We start from the raw sequence: 23,114 nt of genomic DNA, 5'->3' as shown, positions 1-23,114 counted from the left end.
TTATTCTTGGCTTGAGAAGATTTGTTACTTTGTGGAAACTCAGGAATGTATTTTAAAGCATGTTTGGAGTAACCCATCCAGCCTCTAGGTAGTTTTTATAAGGGAGAATATTGGAAGCATTATTGCCTCTAACCCATCCCTCTCATAACAGCCAAAGTTCTCTTTTTAAAACCTGAATCTGACCATGTCACTTCTGAACTTGAAATCCTTCACTGGCTTCCCATTCTCTTAGGTAAAGACCAAGTTTCTTTCCATGGCCAAAAAAGCCCCATCAGAAACAGCCCCTGCCCCTCTCTTCATGAGAAGGGCACAGTGTCTTCCTTTGTGCCCAGGGCTTAGCCTAGTGACTGGTGTTCAGTCTGCCTATTCTGTGAGCACTTACTGCCCTGGGTGTTTAACTGGCATTCTCTCCTTGAGTCTTCACAAAGCCTGTGAAGTAGGATTATTATCCCCACGGTAGATGAGGCACCGAGGAGAGGTGACTAGGCCAAGATCACATGCCCAAGCATGGGTCCTAAACAAGTTTCTGCCTGAGCCAGTGCCCTTCAGCTCAGCCCCAGGAAGACAAGTCTGTTGTCCTGGCTTATGACTATCTCTAAACAATTCCAGAGCCAAGAGCCTACCTCCCATTTCTGTATAAACACCACCACCGCTACCACCACCACATCCGCCTCCCATCAAGAAAGAGGTTCTGGGGGCACCTGGGTGGCTCAGTCCATTAAGCATCTGACTTCAGCTCAGGTCATGATCTCGCAGTTCATGAGTTCGAGCCCCACGTCAGGCTCTGTGCTGACAGCTCGAAGCCTGGAGCCTGCTTTGGATTCTGTGTCTCCCTCTCTCTCTGCCCCTCCCCCGCTCATGCTCTGTCTCTCTCTCTCTCTCTCTCTCTGCTCTCAAAAATAAATAAACATTAAAAAATTTTTTAAAAAGAAAAAAAGAAAGAGGTTCTGCCTGCTTGGTCCACATGGAGAGAAAGATGCACAGACAGATGGACATAGAGTACAGAGGTGAATTCCCTCCCTTGGCAACCCTAGCACCTCTTCTGCTGAACCGTAGTGAGGTGATTCTGAGGTGACTCTCCAGACTGGGAGCTGTTTTGGGGTGGCCCTGGGGCTGATTTTCGCCTTCCTTTTCTCCCACAAATACCCTCTAATCTCTGGTTCTGGCCCAGCCCTGGCCCTGCCCTTGAAGACTTCACGGTCTAGCAGAGAGACAAAGGCAGACAGAGGCATTGACAGCCAGAATCATCAAGGCTGCATCATGGGAATCACTGAAGGCTAAGGACGCCCAGAAGTGGAAGGGGAGCACTCAACAGAAGCTTTCTGGAAAAGATGGCACTGAACTGAGGACAAGATGGAGAAAGAAGTCCATGAAAGGGAAAAAGCCGAGCAAGGAGCTAGAGTCATGATACCACAGTGACAAGGAGGCACAAGCTATAGGGGCAAGGTGGCAAGACAGGCTCTAGAAAGCCTCCTCTGGAGGGGTGAGGCAGGGGTGTCCTGGCTGGCTGGGGAGCTCAGGAAGGCTGGGGACACTGACCCCATTTGACTTAATGACTGCATTAATTCACCACCACTGAGAATATCACTCCAAGTTCTCAATCCTCCCACCAGCCCAGAGGCTGGCACGCTTATCTGCATTTGACAGATAAGGAGATAAAGACAGTGAGGGCAGGGGCCTAGTCTCCTCCACCCAGGAACCTAGGAGAAGGCAGAAATGCTTTCCATAAAAGCAAACTGCCCAAAAACATTTTTCTTCCCCTGGCTGTGACTGAGGTCCCCACTTCTCTGCAGGCTGTCCCCATGTCTTCAAGACCTCTATGCTCCAAGTCACCTTGCCAGCCCAGATTAACACATTACTGAGCTTCTGAGGGGTTGATGGTGGCCTTTCCACTCTGCCTTGGAGAACCTGAGGCATGGAGGTGGGGAGGGGGGCGCTGAGCTAGATGGAGCATAGAGCAGGGCTGGAAACCGATGCCAGGAGCTTTGGCATCACAGGGGAGGGAGGTTTGAGGCCGGAGTGAGAAGGGAGGTGGAGTAGGGGTAGGGGTGTCAGACAGCCTGAAGTCACCCCATTCTCCCTTTTTTTAGCAGATTAAAAAAAAAATTATTTTTTTTTAAATTTTTTTTTTAATTTTTGGGACAGAGACAGAACATGAACAGGCGAGGGGCAGAGAGAGAGGGAGACACAGAATCGGAAACAGGCTCCAGGCTCTGAGCCATCAGCCCAGAGCCCGACGCGGGGCTCGAACTCACGGACCGCGAGATCGTGACCTGGCTGAAGTCGGATGCCTAACTGACTGCGCCACCCAGGTGCCCCCAAAAAATTTATTTTTTATTTTTTATTTATTTATTTTTGAGACAGAGAGAGACATAGCATGAGCAGGGGAGGGGCAGAGAGAGAGACAGACACAGAATCTGAAGCAGGCTCCAGGCTCTGAGCTGTCAGCACAGAGCCCGACGCGGGGCTCAAACTCACAGACCGTGAGATCATGACCTGAACCGAAGTCAGACGCTTAACCGACTGAGCCACCCAGGCACCCCACCCCATTCTCCCTTTGCCTCCCCCTCCCCACTTTAGTCTGCCTGGAAGCTGCTACCCTGACATCTGACGGGCAGAGCTGGATGCAGCAGAGGAACCTCTCATTCCCCACGGGGGCAGTAGAGGCAGTGCAAGGAAATCACTTAGGGAGCAGAATGGAACCACAGCTGGCTTTTCCTCCCTGCTTCACCATTCAAGGGGAACTGTGGCTGAGGGGAGCAGGGGGATGATCTGTGCATGGGGACCTATCGCTTCCAAAGTGACCTTTCTTCTTTTAAATTTTTTTTAGAGAGCACAAGCTGGGTGGGGAGCCAGAGGAAAGGGACAGATGGAGGGAGGGAGGGAGGGAGGGAGAGGGAAAGAGAGAGGGGGGGGAGAGGGAGGGAGAGAGAGGGAGAGAGGGAGAGAGGGAGAGAGGGAGAGAGGGAGGGAGAGAGAGAGAGAGAGAGAGAGAGAATGAATCTCAAGCAAGCTCCATGCTTAGCGCAAAGCCTGACACAGGGCCCAGGCCTCAATCCCACCAATGTGGGATCATGACCTGGGCTGAAATCAAGAGTCAGATGCTCAACCAACTGAGCCACCCAGGTGCCCCCCAAAGTGACCTTCCCAAATTGCATATATGATTGTGAGTCTCCTTCCAGAGAGTCCCCTTAGCTGTGAATAAAATTGAGCATGATATGGCATGGAGGGATGTGACGTGGCCTAGTACCGTGTGGCCTTCAAGAGTATTGTAAGTGGATAACCCTGGTCTCAAACTATAGCTCAGCAGTTACTTGTTGGAAAAAGTTAGGAAGGTTCTTTAACCTCTATAAGCCTCAGTTTTCTCATCAATAAAATGAGAGTGGCAATACCCACCTCCTAGTGTTGTTGAGAAGAAGAACTAAGACAACGTAAAGCACAATAAGAAGTATTCAGGAAATGTTAGCTGTTGTTACTTTTTTTCTACGGTTATGTATTTCCATCATGTCTGGAGCAACATTACTTTTATTATTTTTTTAATGTCTATTTATTTACTTTTGAGAGAGAGAGAGAGAGAGAGAGAGAGAGAGAGATAGCAAGCAGGGGAGAGGTAGAGAGAGAGGGAGAGAAAAATCCCAAGCAGGCTCCATGCTGTCAGCAAAAGCCCAACACAGGACTCCATCTCACGAACTGGGAGATCATAACCCAAGCCATAACCAGGAGTCAAGCACTTAACTGACTGAGCCACCCAGGCACCTCTGCAGCAGCACTACTTTTATAATGAAACCAAATAACTTCAAAATACTGAGTGTCCATATCCTATAACCCAGCAATTCCACTCCTGTGGGACAACCGAAAAGATAACTCACATGTGTACAAAGGACAACCCTATAAGAATATTAACTGTTTGAATAGCAAGATGCTGGGAACTACCTCAATGTCCATAAAGAAGGCCGATAAATAAATGGGGGACTCTACATTGGGTGGTATGCCATACATCAGGGAAAGTGGGGACCAGAGCTGCAAGGATCAAGAAGGCTACATCTCAGAAACCTGAAGCTGAGTGAGAAAAAGCAAGCTGTAGAATGATTCATGCTGTATTTATATAAAAATTCTAAAGTCAGAACAGGCTACATTTTTTTTAGATTTACACACACTCAGCAAAAGAATAAAAACATAGAATGACAAAACCAATAATACTGTAACAGTGTTGTAGGGTGACAAATGGTAGCTACACTTGTGGTGAGCACAACATAATATAGAGTTGAATCACTATGCTGTACACCTGAAACTAATGTAACACAGCGTGTCAACTATACTCAAATATAAAACATTTTTTAAAAATAAAAAAATGGAAGTAACAAAACCAAAATTCAGGATGGTGGGAGAAGGAAGAGGGGATGGTCCACAGGGTCTTCAACAGTCTCTGGTATAATTTATTTCTTAACAAGAAGAATATGAAATAAATGGGCATGATGTTAACATTTAAAAAGTTGGATGACAAGGGCATGGAGTTCATTTTATTATTTGTTATATTTTTCTGAAGGCTTAAAAATATTTCATAACTTCTGAAGTGGTGGAGATTTAAAGTTCAGTTTGTTTACCACTGACCCTCATATACTGGGTTGGGCCCAGAGCAGGCCTCAGGAGTGTTTGTTGAGTGACTAAATGAGTGTCTATGGTGTAGGTGGAACTGCTTTGCCTCCGGTCTGCTCAGACCCCACCAAGATGGCACTGACCAGGGACAGGGGCAGACAGACCTGTGTGGCCTCACAGAAGATTGGGACCTGGAGAGCATGCAGTGGAGCCAGGTATGGTTCAGTATGAGGAAGATCCACTAGTGCTAGGAGACTGAGCTTGCTGCCCTGGAGGCCCACGGAGGGGCCAGAGGAGCCTGGAGTTGTAGAGTGGACTCAGGCAGGGATATAAGTGTGCAAGGAAGAGGATGAATGTGGCTTCTAGCCTGGGAGTTCAGAATTCTTTGATAGGTACCCTGTTCCATGCCCGCCTTCTCTCCTGGAAGCTTCTTTTCTGGGCCCAATAGGGTGGTGCTGGGCAGAAGGGACCTAACCAGACTCCAGATTTACAGACTTCAACTCAGAGCAGGAAGAGAGCAGCCAGGCCTGGACTCCCTGTATTTTCCAAAGGAGGGACCAGAAGTCTAGGGAGGATACAGAACGTGGCCAAAATCATACAATAAACATGGTCAAGGCAAAACTCACCAGGCAACCGTCCCCCAGGCTGGGAGGGGGGGTGTCCCCCAGTGACCCAACTTCTAAGCCTTCACCCAGGATGCACACACAGGCCCTATGGAGGCCTGCAGCTGCAGCTGCAGCTGGCACCAGCCTCACCTTCCTGTTCATGTGTTAGTCCTGAGGCCCTTGGCAAATATTGTCCCTGGTGGTGAGGCTCCAGGTAGGGCAGGCACCTCCCAGCTCACCTGAGCCAGATCTCCACCCAGCAACCTCCTAGCAGTCAGGGCTTCCAGCAGACACCCCCTACCCACCCAGGCCCAGGAAGGGGAGAGCTGCTCCACATCTCCCAGCACCTAACTCTATCACTGCTAACAGGGGCAGTGCAGGGATTCTACACAGTTCCTCAGTGGGGTGGGGATGAGCAGGAGAGCCATATTGAAAGTGACAACACCCACCTTTACTACCCCAGTTCCTGCTGCACCCAGTGGGCACAGCTGATTCATATCTTAGCTTTTCAATTCCTTCAAATATCCCAGAAGATGAAACAGTATGGCATGCAGGTGGGGGCTCTGGAATCAGAGAGAGCTGGGTTCAAATCCCAGGTACACCCTTCACCTCCCGGGTGAAGGGATGCAGGTCACCCAAGAGTTATGCCTCAGTTTCTTCATCTGTAACGGAGATGATAATAACAGAGCCCACCCACAGGTGTAAACGCCACGAAGGGAGGGAGACGGCTCTGACGTGGCCGTTACTACAGCCAGCTTCGTGCGAAAGTTGGGACCCAGAGCTGAGTGATCGCCCCTGGGTCCCCGGCGCCTCCACTCTCCTCGCGCGAGTGTCCGCAGCTCTCTCCCACTCCCCGGCTCCCGGACGCCGGGCGCGACGCCTGGCAGGGGTGAGGGGCTGGAAGCCGCAGTGCGGGCGGTGGGCCGGTGGCAGGGGGAATGCCCGGCCCCGCGCCCGGCCCCCAACCACCCACCCCACCCCGGGGCCGCCCCCACCGCGCACTTACCCCGCCGGCAGGGCGTCCGCGGAGCCGGCCGAGCTCATGGCGGAAGGGGGCAGGCAGCGTGCCCCCGCCGGACGCCAGCCGCGGCCCAGGTGCTGCCGCCGGAACCCCAAGGCGGGCGCTGTGCGGCCCAGCCGCAGACGCGGCGGCCGGGGAGGGGCGCGCCGGGGGCGGGGAAGGCGGCGGGGCCGGGCCGGGCCTCGGTCTGCCCGCCCGCGCAGTGGGGCCACGGCAGCCGCCTGTCTGTGGCCGATTGGACGCTGGGGCTGGGCGGGGGGCGGCCTCGGAATGCGACCCCCGCCCTCAGCTCTCACAGGTGAGAGGCCCGGGCACCCCAGGTCCGCCGGGCCCATGCCGTGTGCCCTCCGTGCGCAGCCCCAGGGGCCGGAGCTCGCTCCTGCCTCACACAGCCCCACCTATCTGTGGCCAGAAAGTTCGTAGGCCCGAGGTCCACCTCCCGGCCGCTCTTCCCTCCCCCACAGCTCCCGCCTCGCTGCGGCCCCCACCTGAGCCCTTCGTCATCCTACTGCATTGGTGGGGGGCATTCACGCCAGGAAACACGCGGCCTCCGGAGTCAGGCTTAGGTTTTAGCACTCCCTTTTGCCCGCTGCATGACTGCAGAGGACAAGAAGATGGAAAATAGCGTGGTTTAACACTCACTAGTCAGTAGTTCACACTCGCCTTCTGAAATAGTCCCCATAGCTGCCATTTTACAGACAGAAGTTGAGGCACAGAGTTTATGTGACTTGCTCAAGTCAATTCACCTAATAAGTGGCTAGTTGTGACTGGAGCCTGGCCCTCCTGACTCCAAGGTGGACACACTCTTGCCTTTTTTCCCCCTTGGTGCCCTCCCCTCTGGGTCCCCAACCCGTATATGGGATCATACATAACACTCCTCAAATGCTGTGTGCTTAGCCCTGAGGTATATGTCTAGGGCCAAGGTTGAAGCCCACCTGGCCTTCTGACAGAAAGAGCCACTGGCCCATGAAGAGTTAACCAGCCACCACTTCCAGGCCCCAGATGCTCTTAACCATGACTCATCAGAGCACGTGGCTGCCATTAGAACTGTCCCTTCACAAAGGCAGGGGACAGGAGGAGGAGGGACTCCAGGCCCCTGGATCAACCCTTAGCTCCAGGATGTCAGAAGAGGAAGCAGGAGGAGCCTGTAGAAGCAGCCATAGTAGGAAGATGGCTCAGACTAGGTTCAGGGAGAGCCAGGCAGATTGGGCCTTGCGGCAGAGGGGAGAGGTTAAGGAGATTACTGTTAAATCTAGACAGGCTTCCTGGAAAGGTAGTGAATTCTTATCCTGCCCATATGTGAGCAGAGGCTAGATGTTCACTTTCAAGGATCATTCTACCTCTCTGATTCTCAGGCACAGGCACAGAAAAGGTAATTAAATACAAGAAGCAGACTATAATGACATCCATAGACTGGAGGGGTGGGGTGAGGGTTTCTTGGAGAAGGTGGGCACAGAGTTGAGCCTTCAAGTTTATATTGTTTATACACAATAAAGTCGTGGAAAGGGTGTACCAGATGGAAGAACAGCATGGGTGAAAGCAGGGAGGTGGGCAAAGGCACACAGATGTCAGCTGGAGTTTGTGAAGCTTGTGAGAAGACCAGCAATGTGCATGAAGAGGAGACTCGGTAAAGAGGCTGGGGCCCCTATCACACATCATGTCCTTTCAAGTCTCTGGGCACGTGTACACGCTCTTCCCTCTGCCTGGGACACACCTTCCTCCCTTGTTACTTATTATTCATTCATTTAATCAGGGTTAGATCCAGAAACTTACAATTGGAAGCCTTCTTTAAAAAAAAAAAAAAAAAAAGAATACAAATTTACCAACATACAACTTCCAGGGTCCTGTGAGAGCCCTGGAAAGGGCCGAGTGAGGGGTTCTGAAGCTTTGTGCTACATTAGCTACAGGTAAATCTTTGTTGTATTTGACCAACATTTATTAAGGGCCTGACATATGCCAAAACTTCTACTGGCCCTGCAGGTTTCAGTTCAGGCACTACATCTAGCTGGGTCAGGGGCTTCCTAGGCACACCCCAACCCCCTCTGACCTGCCCTCATCACCCTGGGCTGACACCATCTGTGTATGAGAGTGGTAGAGTGAGGTTTGTATGTGACTGTCTCTGCCATCAGACTGGGAGCTTTTGGAGGGTCGAATCTGGTCAGACATCTCTGTATCAGTGTCTGATTAATCACCAAATACCAACACTAGGCCTAGCACTTTACCATTTCCCTCTGAGGTAATTATAATAATGACTGATGTTCACCAAAAGCTTATTACATGACACACATGTTAAGTGTATAACATGGATTATTTCATTTAATCCTTTTAACCATCTCTCTGAGCCTCAGTTTCCTCATCAGTAAAATGGAAATACTGCCTGCGTCAAAGGGTGGTTGTGAGGATTAAGAATTCATGTATCTAAAATCCCCAGCACGGTGCCTGATGTGTAACACAGTTACATGCAGTGCTCTGATGGTGGTGATGGTGAGGTGGATGCCATTATTCTCAACCTTTTACAGATGAAAACTGAAGCTCAGCAAGATAAGCAGCCATGCTGCCTTTGGAGCTGGAGCTGTCCCCACACAACAGTGGCAGTGATGCTACAGCCACTCACTTCATGAGTCAGAGCAGCAAAGTGGCCCACCCCTCAGGAGGGCTCCACCCAGGTGGCTCCCAGCCCCCAGGAGCTCTGGGCCCAGCCGGAAGCCTGAGCAGCCTAGGAGTCATCATTATTTCTGCCTCCCAACCCAGGTGACTTGCCCATCCCCACCTGGAGCTGACAGCCAAGCTGTGGGGACCAGGAGAGTAACCTGAGTCCTGGGTCCCTTCCTTCCTTGCTGGGAGAGTTTCCTAGTGCTTTGTGCATGCAAGCCGCCAGGCCTGCTTCCTCTCTTATTTTCTCCCTAACCTGCAAGAAAAATCACTGGGCTCACCACACCTGATGGCCCTGAGAACCTCCAGGGACTACTTTTACCAGCACCACCTCTCAGCTTAAGAAGGGCCCCAATCAATATCTGTTTCATAAGACCTCCTCAGGATGCTCCAAAAAGCTCCACAGTGGCTTTATCTCCCATCCCACAGATGAGAAAACTGAGGCTTGGACCAAGTGTGATTTGGAATCAGGTCTTGACTCTTTATCCCGTAGGAAAAGTATGTGGAAATGGGAGGGGTATCATAGAAATAAGGCTGTGAGCATGTGAACAGTGATGCCATTGGTGTAGAAACAGTGTTAAGTTGTGAAATCGGCTCTGCCTCTCTCTCTGACCCTCAGTCTCCCCATCTGTAAACCTGAGATAACAGTGCCAGCCTTTCAGGGATGCTGTGAAGCTTACTGAACATTCCTTGGGTTGACCCTTGGCACCTTCCCCTTCATCCCCCCTTCTCAGTCCCTTCCTCCAGGCCTTTCCCTGGCATGAAGCACCTATCCACTAGCTGTCTCTACCAATCCAGAACTAGCCATTGAGACTTTAGAGCTACACCCCCCCCCCCCAACCCAGCAGGCTAGTGACTGTAAAGCGGGTTTTCTTAAAGTGAATGGGCCCCACCCAACAGATTACAGGCTTGGGCAGGTTAATAATTCACAATCAACAGGCCCATCAAGAAAGGGCCCTTGAACAGGGCTGTGACAGTCACAGTTCTGAAATATTCCTTGGCAGGGACTCTTAGGGAGGACCTAGGCCTACGTGTTGGGCCAGCCTCCTCCCTCTCCATGAACTCTGACTCCCGCTAGCTTGGGAGTAACCTCGGGCAAGTTACTACCCCACTCTAGCCCTTAGGTTCCTTTTCTCCCCATATAAAGAGGAGAGAAGGATGGACCAGGAGCTCAAAGCCCTTCCTTGCTCTGATGATCTTGGTTCTGGGATCTGAGCTGTTCTACCGAAGTCTGGTCTCCAGGAGCTGCTGAAAGTGGATCGAAGGAAGGAGCCCCAGTCACTCATGAGGGACCAAGAACTGTTTTGATTAAAAAAAAAAAAAAAAAAAAAAAAGAGGCAGAGCTCTAATGAGGTGTTTCAGGCATTGACTGGCATCCTGTCGGGGGTTAGAAGTTGGACTGCAGAGCCAGGAAGATCTGGCTGGATTCCTGGCCCCACCATGTCCTAGCTGTCCAGCCCCAAGAAAATGACTGTATGAGCTTGAGGCAGGGCAGGGAGTGATTCAGAGAGCAGGTGAGCACCCCAGCTCTGACACCCTGGATCAGTGACTTCAGCCCTGAAAGGGGGATGATGACAGCACCAACCTCATGGGCTGCTGCAAGGACTGAATGAGGTAACACACATAAAACACTTGGAACAGGGCCTTATTATTGATCTTTGAGTTTTAGTTTCCTTCCCTATAAAGCAGGGATAACAGGATTGCTGTGAACATGAAATGAGCAAATGGACCCAAAAGAGCTTTGGAACCATATAAGGCTGTCCAGAGAAGAGGAATTTCTTCTAAGATGTGCACACAGGCCTGGCCAGGACCACAAGGACATCCAATTGGACACGTACTACATACCTTCATGGCAAATGTGCTACCTCACACACTGCCAAAGGGAGCAGAAACTGGCAACATCTTTCAGAAGGGCAACTGGAATTTTGAATGAAAACCTTAGAAAGATGATGCAGTAACACCTAGGTAACAAATGTGTCTTTTTTGTTTGTTTGAATTTTATTTATTTAAGGGCGCCTGGGTGGCTCAGTTCGTTAAGCGTCTGACTTAGGCTCAAGTCATGATCTCATGGCTCGTGAGTTTGAGCCCCACATTGGGCTCTGTGCTGACAGCTCTGAGCCTGGAGCCTACTTCAGATTCTGTCTCCCTCTCTGTCTGCCCATCCTCTGCTTGTGCTGTCTGTCTCTCTCTCAAAAATAAATAAACATTAAAAAAAAATTTAAAGTTTGTTTATTTTGAGAGAGAGAGAGAAAGTGTGTGAGCATGCAAAAGCTGGGGACGGGCAAAGTGAGGGAGAGAATCCCAAGCAGGCTCCCCACCCTGGGCCCAGAGCCTGACATGGGGCTAGATCCTAAGAACAATGAGATCATGACCTGAGCCAAAATCAAGAGTCAAGTGTTCAACTGACTGAGCCACCCAGGTGTCCCAGACAACAAACGTGTCTTAAGAAATAGTCATGGATATAAAGATTTCTGGTACAAAGATGTTCATCATAGTGTTTTCTATAATAAGGACACAACTGGAAATAACCTAAATGGCCCATCAATAAGGAATTAATTCAGTGAATTATAGTGAATTTGTAGGGTGAAATATTCTGCAGATATTTAAATTATGTTTATAGAGAATTTCCTTTTTTTAAAGTTTATTTACTTTTGAGAGCAGGAGAGAGAAAGAGAGAGGGAGAGAGAGAAAAGAGCACGCACACATGGGGGAGGGGCAGAGAGAGAATCCCAAGCTGGCTCCACCCTGTGGGGCTCAAACCCAGGAACCAGGAGATCATGACCTGAGGTGAAATCAAGAGTCATATGCCCAACTGGCTGAGCCACCCAGGTGCCCCATTTATAGAGAATTTCTTTGCCTGGATTACTACATTGTCTCCCAGGTAGTTTCTCTGCTCCTTCCCTGGTCCCCATATTATCTTTTCCACATAGCAACAGACCCATTTGATCTGATCATGTCACTTGTTTGTTCAAAACTCTGCAGTGGCTCCCCGTGGTGTTCAGTGCAAAAGCTAAAGTCTTCACATGGCCCGAAGCCCTGAATGACCTGCACCCCCATATCTCTCTCTGACATCATCTCCCTTTACTCTCTCTTCATATTCAGCCACTCTGGCCTCCTTGCTTTTTTCTAAATATGCCAGGCATGCTCTCACCTCAGGCCCTTTGCACTTGCTATTCCTTCTGTCTAGAATGCTCTTCCTGCAGATATTCATATAATTACTCCCCCACCTGCTTCAGATCTCAGCTCAAATGTCACCTTCTCCATGAGGCCTTCCCTGACCATTCTATTTAATGTAACCTTTGCCCTCATGGTCCCTATTCCTTTACCCTGCATGATTTTTTCCATAGCACTTGTTCTCTGACATCCTGAATATTTTGCTTATTCATTTATTTTCTGTCTCTCCCCATTAAATTCTATACTCCACAAGGGCAGGGCTGGTATTTTTCTTTTTTTCATTTTGGTTCTCTAATATATTTCTAGTGCCCAAAACAGTGCCTGGCACACAGATGTTCAGTAATTATTGCCTGAATATGTTTTCTGGAAGGTGGGAAAATATTTAAAAAGCAAAATACAAAATTAGTACTAAAGAAAAAAACCCTGGTGTGTATGCATTTGAGAAAGCACACAGAGGCTCCATTTCCTCATCTATTAAAATTGCAGACAACAAGACCTCCCTGGTCAGAGTTGAGGTGAATGGAAGGTGATGATGCATGTCAAATCAGGGCACAGCCAAGCACAGATCTCGCTGTTATCAGATCACTGAGGCAGCAGGGTGGCAGGGGATGGGGATGTTGTAGAGGTAGGGGCCTAGTTCAGAGGGTGCAGGGGAGAGAAGCTGGGGTTGGAGGGAGCAGTAGTAAGTGAGGGAGAAAGGGGAGGGTAGTGCTGGGCACTGAGCCTGTGGAAAGATCATCCCTTTTTTTTTGTTTGTTTATTTATTTATTTTGAGAGAGCATGTGTGAGCAGAGAGGGAGAGAGAGACAGGGAGGGAGAGAATCCCAAGCAGGCTCTGCACTAACAGTGCAGGGCTCAATCTCACAACTGTGAGATCAAGTTCTGAGCCAAAATCAAGGAACGCTTGGAATGCTTACCCAACTGAGTCCCCCCCCACCCCCCAGGTGCCCTGAGAGGTCATCTTTCTTTGACTGGCCTGTCTTGTGCTCAGGGACAGTGCTTTTTTGTGCCCTTCAGTCACCTACGTATAAAGGAAGTATCCAACCATCCATCTACTTGGAAAGGCAGCAGAGTTACCTTCAATCTGAGACTTAGATACTCTATCTGGGGGAGGGTGTTTATTAGTTGGAGATGGATTCTTGCAGGGATGGGTCTTGCCAGGGCAGACTCTGCGAGGGAGTAGAGGGACACCTGAGGCTGTGGGAGGGAATAAGCAGGGACAAACTTCATTCCATGAGGAAAAAAGGGAGTCAAAAGGTATGGAGCATCTGGCACAGGGCTACCTGGATGGGGCACCTGATGTCCCACTCACTGTCATAAGTCCTAATATAATTGTCCTGCTGGGGGACATGGGACAAATCCAGCCACTTAGTAGGGTGGGGGAAAGATTTTACCTAAAAGCAATAGATTTCTTCTCTGCTGTTCATCTGAAGAGGGCTGGTATTGGGAAAGGAAAGGAAGGCCTGGGAATCTTGGCTTAAGAGAGAAATTTCCTCCTCTCTCCTGGGAAGGAAGATGTGGGAAAACATATACTGCACCATCACAGAAGTAGAAGTTCTATAGTTAGGCTCCTATCAGGATGGTTGAGGGACTTGATGAGGGGCCACAGAATCATAAAAGTCCTCTGTTACTGATTCCCTGAAGTGTTTTTTTTGTTTGTTTCTTTTTTGAGAGAGACAGAGAGAGCGCGCGCGCGCGCATGCATGAATCAAAGAGGAGCACAGGGATAGAGACAGAATCTTAAACAGGTTGTATACCCAGTGCAGAGCCTGATGCAGGGCTTGATCTCACGAACCATGAAATCATGACCTGGGTCAAAATCAAGAGTTGGTCACTTAACCGAATGAGCCACCCAGGTGCCCACCTCACCCCCCCCCCCGCCCCGCCGTAAGGTGCTTTAAAAAGTTGCAGCCTTATATATACAATGGAATACTACTTGGCAATGAGAAAGAATGAAATCCTGCCATTTGCAGCAACATGGATGGAACTGGAGGGTATTATGCTAAGTGAAATAAGTCAGAGAAAGACAGATATCATGTTTTCACTCATATGTGGAACTTGAGAAATTTAACAGAAGACCATGGAGGAAGGGAAGGGGAAAAAATAGTTACAAACAGAAAGGGAGGGAGGCAAACCATAAGAGACTCTTAAAAAGAGAGAATAAACTGAGGGTTAATGGGGGGACAGTGGGGGAGAGGGGAAAATGGGTGATGGGCATTGAGGAGGGCACTTGTTAGGATGAGCACTGGGTGTTGTATGTAAGTGATGAATCATGGAAATCTACCCCCAGAACCAAGAGCACACTGTACACACTGTATGTTAGCCAACTTGACAATAAATTATATATACATTTTAAATTAAAAAAAAAAAGTTACAGCCTGGTTTTAGGTCAAGCTGGAGAGGAATTGGGAAGGGTGTGTCCCATCCTTGGGATGGGGTGATACAGTGAAGAGCCTCAGGGACCATTGCCCTATAAGTCCCCCCACCCCTCCTGGGCCAGTGTGGTGGTGGTAGTCAGGCTGAGAATGGGGCTGGGGTTGGCAAAGTCACAACTGCAGGAGAGTGGTGGGTGGCACAGGCCCCCAGAGGGTGCTACAAGGGACTAGTTCCCAGCTCTTAGGCTGAGCTGGAAGACTCTCAGAGCGACGGGCAGGGGTGCTCTAGGGAAATCATATTTTGGATACTTCATGAAACTATGACTTTATTTTAAAGGCCTGCTCACTGGCCACATTTACCTTACAACACTGAGCCCCCCTAACTTGTTTTTAGGGAACTACTTCTCCTTCCCTCCTTTCTAGCCCCATTGGCCGAATGGTAGAGCCTCTTATTTGATTCCACCTCTCAGGGCACAGTGATTAGTTGAAGGAATGGCCAACTGGAATATTTCCCTGAGATTTTTCAAACTAGACTGGTGGAGAAGCCCCTTCTAGATGAGGGACTAATGACAACAATCAGTAACACTCCTTGGTTACACTGTCTATGTGTTAGTCACTGTTCTCAGTGCTTTACATAAGTTAATTCACACAATCCTCATAACCACCCTGTGACGCAAGTCCTAACATCACCCTCGTTTTACAGATGAGGAAGGTGAAATACAGAGAAGTTAAATAACCTGCCCAAAGTTACACTGTCAGAAAGTCCCAGAGTCAGGATCCAAAATCAGCCTGTGTGGCTCCAGGGTGCTTTTCACTGCTTTGTCTTACTATCCCAAGCCTTGAGCTTGGAAGCTGCTGGTAGTCATGCCTTGCACAGAATAGAGAAGTACAAGAGAATGACTTACAAGAGAATGGAGCTGACCGCAGAGAGAAACTGAATTGAGAAGCAGAAATTTTCAGGAGAAGGACAAGCAACTCAAATCACAGATTTGGAGATAAATCAGGAATTGGCACGCTGGCAGAGCTAACACTGCAACCTACATAATCTATTTCCAATTGACCTCAAGACAGAACCAAAAATGTCCCAAGTCAGAATCCTTAATAAAAAGGGACAAAGGTTACCTGGAGTTTCCCATGGTATCCTCACCAGAGATTGAGGATTTGAGGGCTGCAAACCCTCTCACACCCTGTGCGGCTGTCCTTGACAACAGAAGACAGGTGGGAACCTTGGGACCAGAAACTTCAATAGTGTAGAACCCTGGAGTTTTAAATCCTGAGTCTCACAGTTCACCTGTGAATTATCACCCGAGCCTTAACTCACAGAATCTGAGAATCGTAGAGGTGAACACTCAGCACTGGTCTCCAGTCCAGATCCTGTCCTGAGGAAGGGCCCCCAAAGCTGCTCCAAGAATCCAGTCACCAAATTCGAAACTGACTGCCTGGAGGCATCTGACAGGTCCTGGCGCTCAGGGCTCAAACTGACAGCAGGAATTCTGTTGATGGCAGTCCCAGGAAGCCCCAGCCTCTTTGGCTGGGCCCCTCCATTCTCAGAGGGGCCCCTCCCTCCCACAGCAACGCTGCTACTTAATCACTCTCTCAAAAGCAATCTGCCTGCTACACTTTCCCCTTTGCTCCCGGTGCTGCCTCCTACAGGAGCAGTCTTGAGTGTGGCAGGTTACTGGTATGGCTAAGAAGGGGCCCTGTTTGTAGTGCCAGCAGTTGGTGGTCCCCACTGTAAGATGTATGGGCACCATTTCTCTTTCCTAACACTTCCTGGCTACCCAATTCTAGTGCCTGGAATCCTACCATTGGCTACCAAACCTTTCAGAATCTCCTCTGTTCCCTAGTTCCCTCATACGAAGGCTAAGAAGGAAGTGAATTCACATTTACCGAACACCAAATATGCCCCAGTGGCTGTCTGTTAGGTCTTTAACCAATGGGACTTCATTAGGTCTTCCCACCACTCAGTGAGTAGCTATGATTTTATAGGTGAGTAAACTTAAGTAGGCACAGACCAAGTAATTGAATCAAGGCCATAGAGCTAGTAACTGGCAGCCTAGGGGCTGGGCACCCTCCAACATCTTCACCCTTTGGCCAGGCTGTGGGAGACCAGACAGCGTGGTGGATGAGGGGTGAGGGTAGGGAAGTCACAGCTGGGAGAATGGAAACCTGGTCTTGTGCCTCAGGTATGAGACTTTGTGGGGACAACTAGGAGTGTTCTCTGGATATTTGTGTCCAGCAAGTTCCACCTGAAGTATAAAGGCACATGTGTTCAGGCCCTCCTATATACTCCCTCACCCAGGCCCAAGGAGGGATGCAGAGGCCTCTACTTGGCCAGTCTCCCTTCCCCCTCCCATCATTAGTGATTCTGAGTGTTACCTCCCAGTCTGTCTATTCACCACTTAGCAGTTCTTCCTCCTTAGCTTCTTTCCCCCTCACCACCCTGCATTCTCCTAATCCACACCCCAGCATCCACCCTGGATCATCATGCCAGCCTCCCCTCTGGTCTCCCTACCTCCCTCCACACTGTGACATCAGCAGCATGCACACATTTGAAACTCAGAAGGTTCCTGGTGCCTACAGGACAGAGCAGAACCCGATTCTCACAGGCAGGGCAAGCTTTGGGCAATAAATTCATCTGGACATAGCCATTGTTCCCTATCCCAACCAGGAGATCTCACCGTCCTTGGAAATTATTCCCTCATGTCCTCATCAAAACTGAAGCACACTCTAAGACCCTGTCCTCTGTCCATGTGTACCGGGGAGACAGAAAAGAGTGACACGGACTCAGTGTTGAAATGGTCTGTCCCTCAACAAATCCTTTCTCCCTGGGGTAGCAGGGTTACCTTTTTTTTTTTCTTTTAAGTTTATTTATTTTGAGAGAGAGAGAGAGAGAGAGAGAGAGAGAGAGCAAGCAAGGGAGGGGCAGAAAGAGAGGAAGAGAGAGAGAATCCCAACCCGGTTCTGCACTGTCAGCATGGAGCAGGGTCATCTTTAAATATATAAATCCTCTCCCTGATGCCCTCTAGTGGCTTCCCAACACACAATGAAATCCAAACTCCTTGCCTTGTTCTGGAGCAGCCTGCCTCCTGGATCCCATCAGACACTGATCCTCAAGGACTCCCTTTCTGCTCCCCAGACACAAATCACACTTTGACATGAGCTACCCTCACTGCTGGGAATGCTCTGGAAATGATATATTTTATTGTCCATCACATGGCCCTATTTTAAGCTTTATACAACATTGTTTATTTGTTTACTTGTCTTTTCCACTAGAACATGGTCTCCTGGAATCAGGGAGTTGTGTCTCTGTAGTAATGCCATATCCACAGCACCTAGTACAATGCCCAGAGCATGGTACATGCTCAAAGTTGTTTGTTAAATGAGAATGAGAGAACTGAATGAGAACCATAAGAAGAAAGCATAGAAGCTGAAAGCCTCTGAGTCTGACTCAAGATTGGGGTCAGAAAGGCTCTCTAAAAGAGGTCACCCTAAGTTGAGTCCTAATGGGCTGAATGTCAGGAGCAGAGGATGGCATTCCAGGCAGAGGCAACCCGGAGAAGCCTGGAACAGTGCAGTCAGTGTTGCTGGACCAGAGTGAGCATTGGGGAGTTCCGGGCCTAGGCAGGTCACCACCTCTCTCAAGAGCCTTGAACTTTAACCTCTAAGCGATAGAGAGCCATGGGAGTTTAGAAAAATGACATGGTCTGTCTGTGCTTTAGAAAAGTTCAGTCTGAAGGGTGCATGGAAAGAAGACTGGAGGAACTGGGAAAGTTAGGGGATGTTGCAATAGTCCAAAGGGGAATGAATAGCTTTGAGAGATACCAGAGAGAAAATCAACAGGACTTGGAGACTGGGGTTAGGGAGGTGAAAGGGATGACTTCCAGGTTCCGGGCTTGGGCAACTGGGTGGATGACTATGCCATTCACTGAGATGGGAAGAGGAACAGGTTTAGGGGTGAAGATGTGAAGTGTGATTTGGGGCTTGCAGAGTTTGAGGTTCTCATAGGACAGTCAGATGGAGGCGCTGGGAGAGCAGCTGGATTGCTCTTCTCCAGGGAGTAGGAGGGTGAACTTTAAGTATGCAAAGGGAAGAAATTGGGGGGAGGGGGTGTCAAAGCTCAGAAAAGAGAGGACTGTCCCCTCTCCTCTTTCTTAAGGGAACACATCTGGAGACACCAACTCATCCAGGAGGTGGGGACAGCTAGGTAAGTGGAGGTGACACACAGGAAACAATGACACATCCCTGAAGGGCTGACCTTGGAGGAGCTGTGGGGGCACCTAATTCCACCATGGACCAGCACTGGCACCCAAGATTTCCCCCGACACTGCTGCCCCCAGATAGGAACAACTCAGGGTGGGGTGGATGCTGTGCCTACTCTCACCTGTCGGGGCACACAGGGTGCCCACGGCTCCCCTCTCGCAACGCTCTGGAGGACCAGGTGCGTGAGCCCTACCGCTGAGGAGAGACTCGGCCGCCCAAACCTGACTCCCAGCCCGCTGGAGGGCCAGCCCACCTGAGCACCCACGCAGGTGGCGCGCAGACTGCGGCACCGGAAGCGGGGCTCGGGTGCGGCCCGGGTGGGGGGTGGGGGCGCATCACTAGTCCCCCGGTTCAGCCCCAGCCCGGCTGGGGGCCACGACACGCGAGCAGCGGGCACGTGAGGGTGTGAGAGGCGCTGGGCTGCCCCTCCCTGGCCCTCCGGCCGTTACCCCGCGCCCAGCAGCCAGCGCGTTGCGGTCTCCAGTTGTACCCCCACAGCCGTCCCTCCCGTCGGCTGCCGCCCGCCGCCCCTCTGTCCCAGGCGCGCCTCCGCCGAGTCCCCGCCCCTGCCTACTACCTGCGGTCGTTCTTCCCGGAGGCCGCCCCCTTCCAGGCGGTCAGAAAGGCCATGGACGCGGGCCGGATTCGGACCGCGGCGCGGGCGGCCCCTCGTGGCGGCGTGGGCGGTAGCGGCGGCTCCAGCGGCAGCACCTGGACCCGGCGGGCGGGGCCGGACCTGCGGCTCCTCCCCGCCGCGGCCCAGCGCCTCCCAGCCCCGCAAGGCCGTCGGTGTTCCCTGAGCGGACCTGGGGTCCCAGGGCAAGCCCACTCTCGTCCAGAGCCGTCGAGACCCATCGTTAGTCACAAGGAGAAACTGAGGCCCAGGGCTACATAGAGGGCCAGTGACAGCACTAGAACATAATATACACCAGACCTCTCCAATCCCAGTCTGAAGCCAGTCCACTGAACCGAGGGGCGATGATGTCACCAACGCCTTTCCCTTCTGCTTAAGTACAGAAGTCTGCATTGCCAGGGCTCTACGTGAATGGGGTGGGGGGCGGGTTGGGACTGTAGGAGTGGCAGGTAGGGGAGCAGGGAGGTAGGTAGGAGCTGCCTGGCCTGGGAGTGGAGGCTGCTGGCAAGCAAGGCACTGGGACAGGAGGCTGTGCACAGACTTCTGCCTCCCAGAGCCCCCGTGGGAGGTGTGGGAAAGAGAAGGAGCCACAGCCTGTCTCCAGTACAAACTTTCTTTGAAACCACGTATTTTGTCTTTGGTTATGCGCATTTAAAATTTTCACTTTATTTTTTAAAGTAAGCTCTACACCCAAAGTGGGGCTTGAACTCATCGCTCTGGGATCAAAAGTGGCATGCTGTACTGCGCCAGCGAGGGGCCTGCAAAAATTTCCCTTTATCCAGTAGATGAATCTGCTCTGGAGCAAGGTGAGCCCCTGACAGTGCAGTCCAGCAGGCTTCCACAGGAGACTCAGCTAAGGACTAGGAGCAGGGTGTCTTGAGGAGGATCACTGTAAGTCCAGCATGAAGGATGGATTCAAAGGTCCCTGGAGACTTTCCTGTGAGAGGATGGAGGTTGAAAACAGGATGGGGCAGGGTGGCTGAGGGACCATTTCTGTCTCCCTTTGGCTTGGGTTTGTATTGCAGGCACTTGTGCAACACAAATCATGTATCTACTAAATGGTGACTGATTCTGACAAGTCTGAGCCCTTCTCTAATGTGCCAAGCCCTAAGCCAGGTGTTTTTACACAAGTTCTCATTTAATTTCATCTTATTAAATACTTACTCCCATTTTACAGTTGATTAAACTGGGGCTCAGAGGGGAAAATGGACTTACCTGAAACTAAGCTGTGGAGCTAGGTCTTACATCCAGGTCTGTCTGCTTTATCTGCTGCTGGCCCCCCAACCCCACCCGTGGTTGCACGTGGGCTGGGCAATGGAGAGGGAGGCCTGGGCAGAGGGCAGAAGCCTCAAGGATTATCAGGGCAGTTTCTCTCAATCTTCCTTGGTAGAAGAGAAAACACGACCTTTCCCCCTTTCTCTGAGAATTCATGTCATGGTCTTGGCAGATCAACAAGGGCCAGAGAATGCTGCCTATCTGACCACAAAGCTAGAGCTTCCGGATCTTGAAATTCCAGTTACATCCACCTAGAGGCCCCAATCCCTCAGCCCACAGGGCCTTGCCCAGTTTGGCAGCATTGGGAATTACAGATGGCCAACTTCCTTCTGGGCTCACAAGGATGAATATCACAAGGCCTCAAAAGCCTGGCCTCCTATAATAGGCCCAGAGCCCAGTCAAATTCCATTTAGAATTAAAGTCCCACCCAGCCTCTGTGCCCACAGGCAATATTACTTCCTCCAGGAAGCCCACCTGTATCTCCTCAGTGGAGGAACCTCTCCTTTTTGGAGGTTACATTTGTACCTGTCTCTTTCACAGCATTTAGCACTACGTATTTTTTAATCCTTATGTTAGTTATCAATGACCAGTTTTACTCTTCAGATTTCTAGCTGAAAATACAGAGAATATCTCACCTCTGTGTGTTGCATGGATGCTGGCACCACTGCTACACTAGTAGGTGTTCAGAGCAGAGTAAATGAAGAAGGAACTAATATTTATAGTTTCTACCCTGTGGAAGGCACTATGCTGAGGGCCTTTACATACCCTACCTCTCAGACAACTCTGTTTTGAGAATATTTGAGTCTGAAGTTAAGAAATGTTCCTGAGATCAAGTCAAGGAGCTAGGATTCAATCCCAGTGGTCTCAAACTTCAAGGCTTGTTTCCTGTTCTTCCTCTTCACCTTTTCCTTCCTCTTCCTCTTTGCCACCATCATCTTCATCATCATCATCATCACCATCAGTTGTCTAGAACTATCTTAGGCATTATTCTAAACTTTTCAGATGTACCAGCTCATTTTATCCTCAGAACAACCCTATCAAGTATTTCCTTTTACAATCCCAATTTTTACAGTTGAGAAAATGAGGCAGAGTAATAAGTAATCTGCTCAAAGTCAAAAAGGCTAATCAGGTGGCAGAGTGAGATTTTAACCCAAGCAGTCACCCTTGAGTCTATATCTTAACCCCCAGCCCCAGTCGGCCTGCCATACAAGCTCTTAGAATGCACTCGGCATTTGTGAATCACTTTCCCAAAGCTTATCTGATTTTGAATCTCATAACAACCCCAAGGTAGAGCAGGTTTTATTCTTTCTCTTGCTCTGGAGCCAGAATGCCTGAGTTAGAATTTTGGCTTCACCACTTGACAGCTGAGTATCGCTTCAGGAAAGTTACTTAACCTCTCTCTCTGCTTCAGTTTTCTCATCTGAAATGGGGACTGTGTAAAATGGGGATAAGAAAAGCACCTAGCACAAGGCTTGTTGTGAGGACTAAATGAGTTAATGCAAACAAAACAGAATAGTGCCAAACACGTAGTGTGTGTTATGTGCACCTCCTACTATGTAACAGTTTTATTCACAATCCATGAAGAATGAAGTGTTCCGTGTCAATAAACTGTTCAGTTATACTGAAGTTTATTCCCTTTAATTTAACCATGGTTACACATTTTTCCTAAAGTGTATCATTACCTTTTCTGTTTTCCTAAACACAGACATGACAGCTGTTACTGAATATCTGCCATGTCAAAGGAATAAAGACTTCATATCCATCATCTTTAATCCTCACAGAAACTGTTATCTGAGAGGTTAAGAAGTATACCCACAGTCACACAGAAAATGATAAGGCCAGAATTTAGACTCATGCTCATAAGACTCGGAGATCTGGATTCTTTCTACAAGGCCAGAAACTTTCTCAGAAAGCTGTGATGAATCAGGGTTTTCTTTGAGAACATCAGTTCCTGTTTAGGGCCCAGGTTTACTGTGTTTGATCTTTGTTACCACTTAGGTCCAAAGGGCTGCCTTTAAGGCCAGGCATACAAAAGGCAGCCTGGTAGTAGAAAAGCAGGTCTCAGAATCAAGGCACCTGGGCTGGAACCTGGCTTGGTCTCTACTAGACTGGGTTGGGCTGGGGCAGGGAGGGTGGTCATTGCTAAGTTATTTCCATCTCTCTATAAACTCAAGTTTTCTTTCTGTTAGAAGTGTTTTGAGGATTAAATAGGGTTATATATGTTAAGAGCCTTAGTGCTAGACTCAGAGAAGCTCCTCAATAACTATCAGCTACTTTTCCTTATTCCTTTTCCTTTCCACAAAATAACTCAGTCCTCTCAAGTTGGGACTCCAGAGCAAACAGGAGAGGCTGAAACTAAGCCCTTACGTATTGGGCAGCTGAATACAGTCTATATATACTTACTGGGGTGGGGAAGAAAAACAGGCGGGGTCTTTCTGCAAAGACACACCTTCCCCTCCATGAGATAATCTGTATTATTAACCTGAATACATAACATTAGTACCTACTTACCTTTCTTA

At 49.7% G+C, this 23,114-nt stretch overlaps 1 protein-coding gene across 8 annotated transcripts in view; it reads right to left on the bottom strand.

The window, feature by feature from the left end:
• TTC39A (tetratricopeptide repeat domain 39A) overlaps positions 1 to 19,612 on the bottom strand; it is a 53,685-nt gene extending 34,073 nt beyond the window's left edge. For 2 of the 8 annotated variants that reach the window (XM_047872032.1, XM_047872033.1), the window contains exon 1: positions 19,264 to 19,612. In XM_047872032.1, coding sequence (XP_047727988.1) covers positions 19,264 to 19,541 — 278 coding nt within the window. In that variant the 5' untranslated portion in view covers positions 19,542 to 19,612. Of the gene's footprint in view, positions 1 to 6,207; positions 6,609 to 6,710; positions 6,820 to 19,263 lie in introns of those variants that run through there. The other 6 variants (XM_047872028.1, XM_047872029.1, XM_047872030.1 and 3 more) reach the window with 4 other exon arrangements.
• Positions 19,613 to 23,114: the final 3,502 nt, after the last annotated feature.

This window comes from Prionailurus viverrinus, chromosome C1 (genome assembly GCF_022837055.1).
Source record: "Prionailurus viverrinus isolate Anna chromosome C1, UM_Priviv_1.0, whole genome shotgun sequence".
Taxonomy (NCBI): Eukaryota; Metazoa; Chordata; class Mammalia; order Carnivora; family Felidae; genus Prionailurus; species Prionailurus viverrinus.
This window is presented reverse-complemented; position numbering and strand designations above follow the sequence as displayed.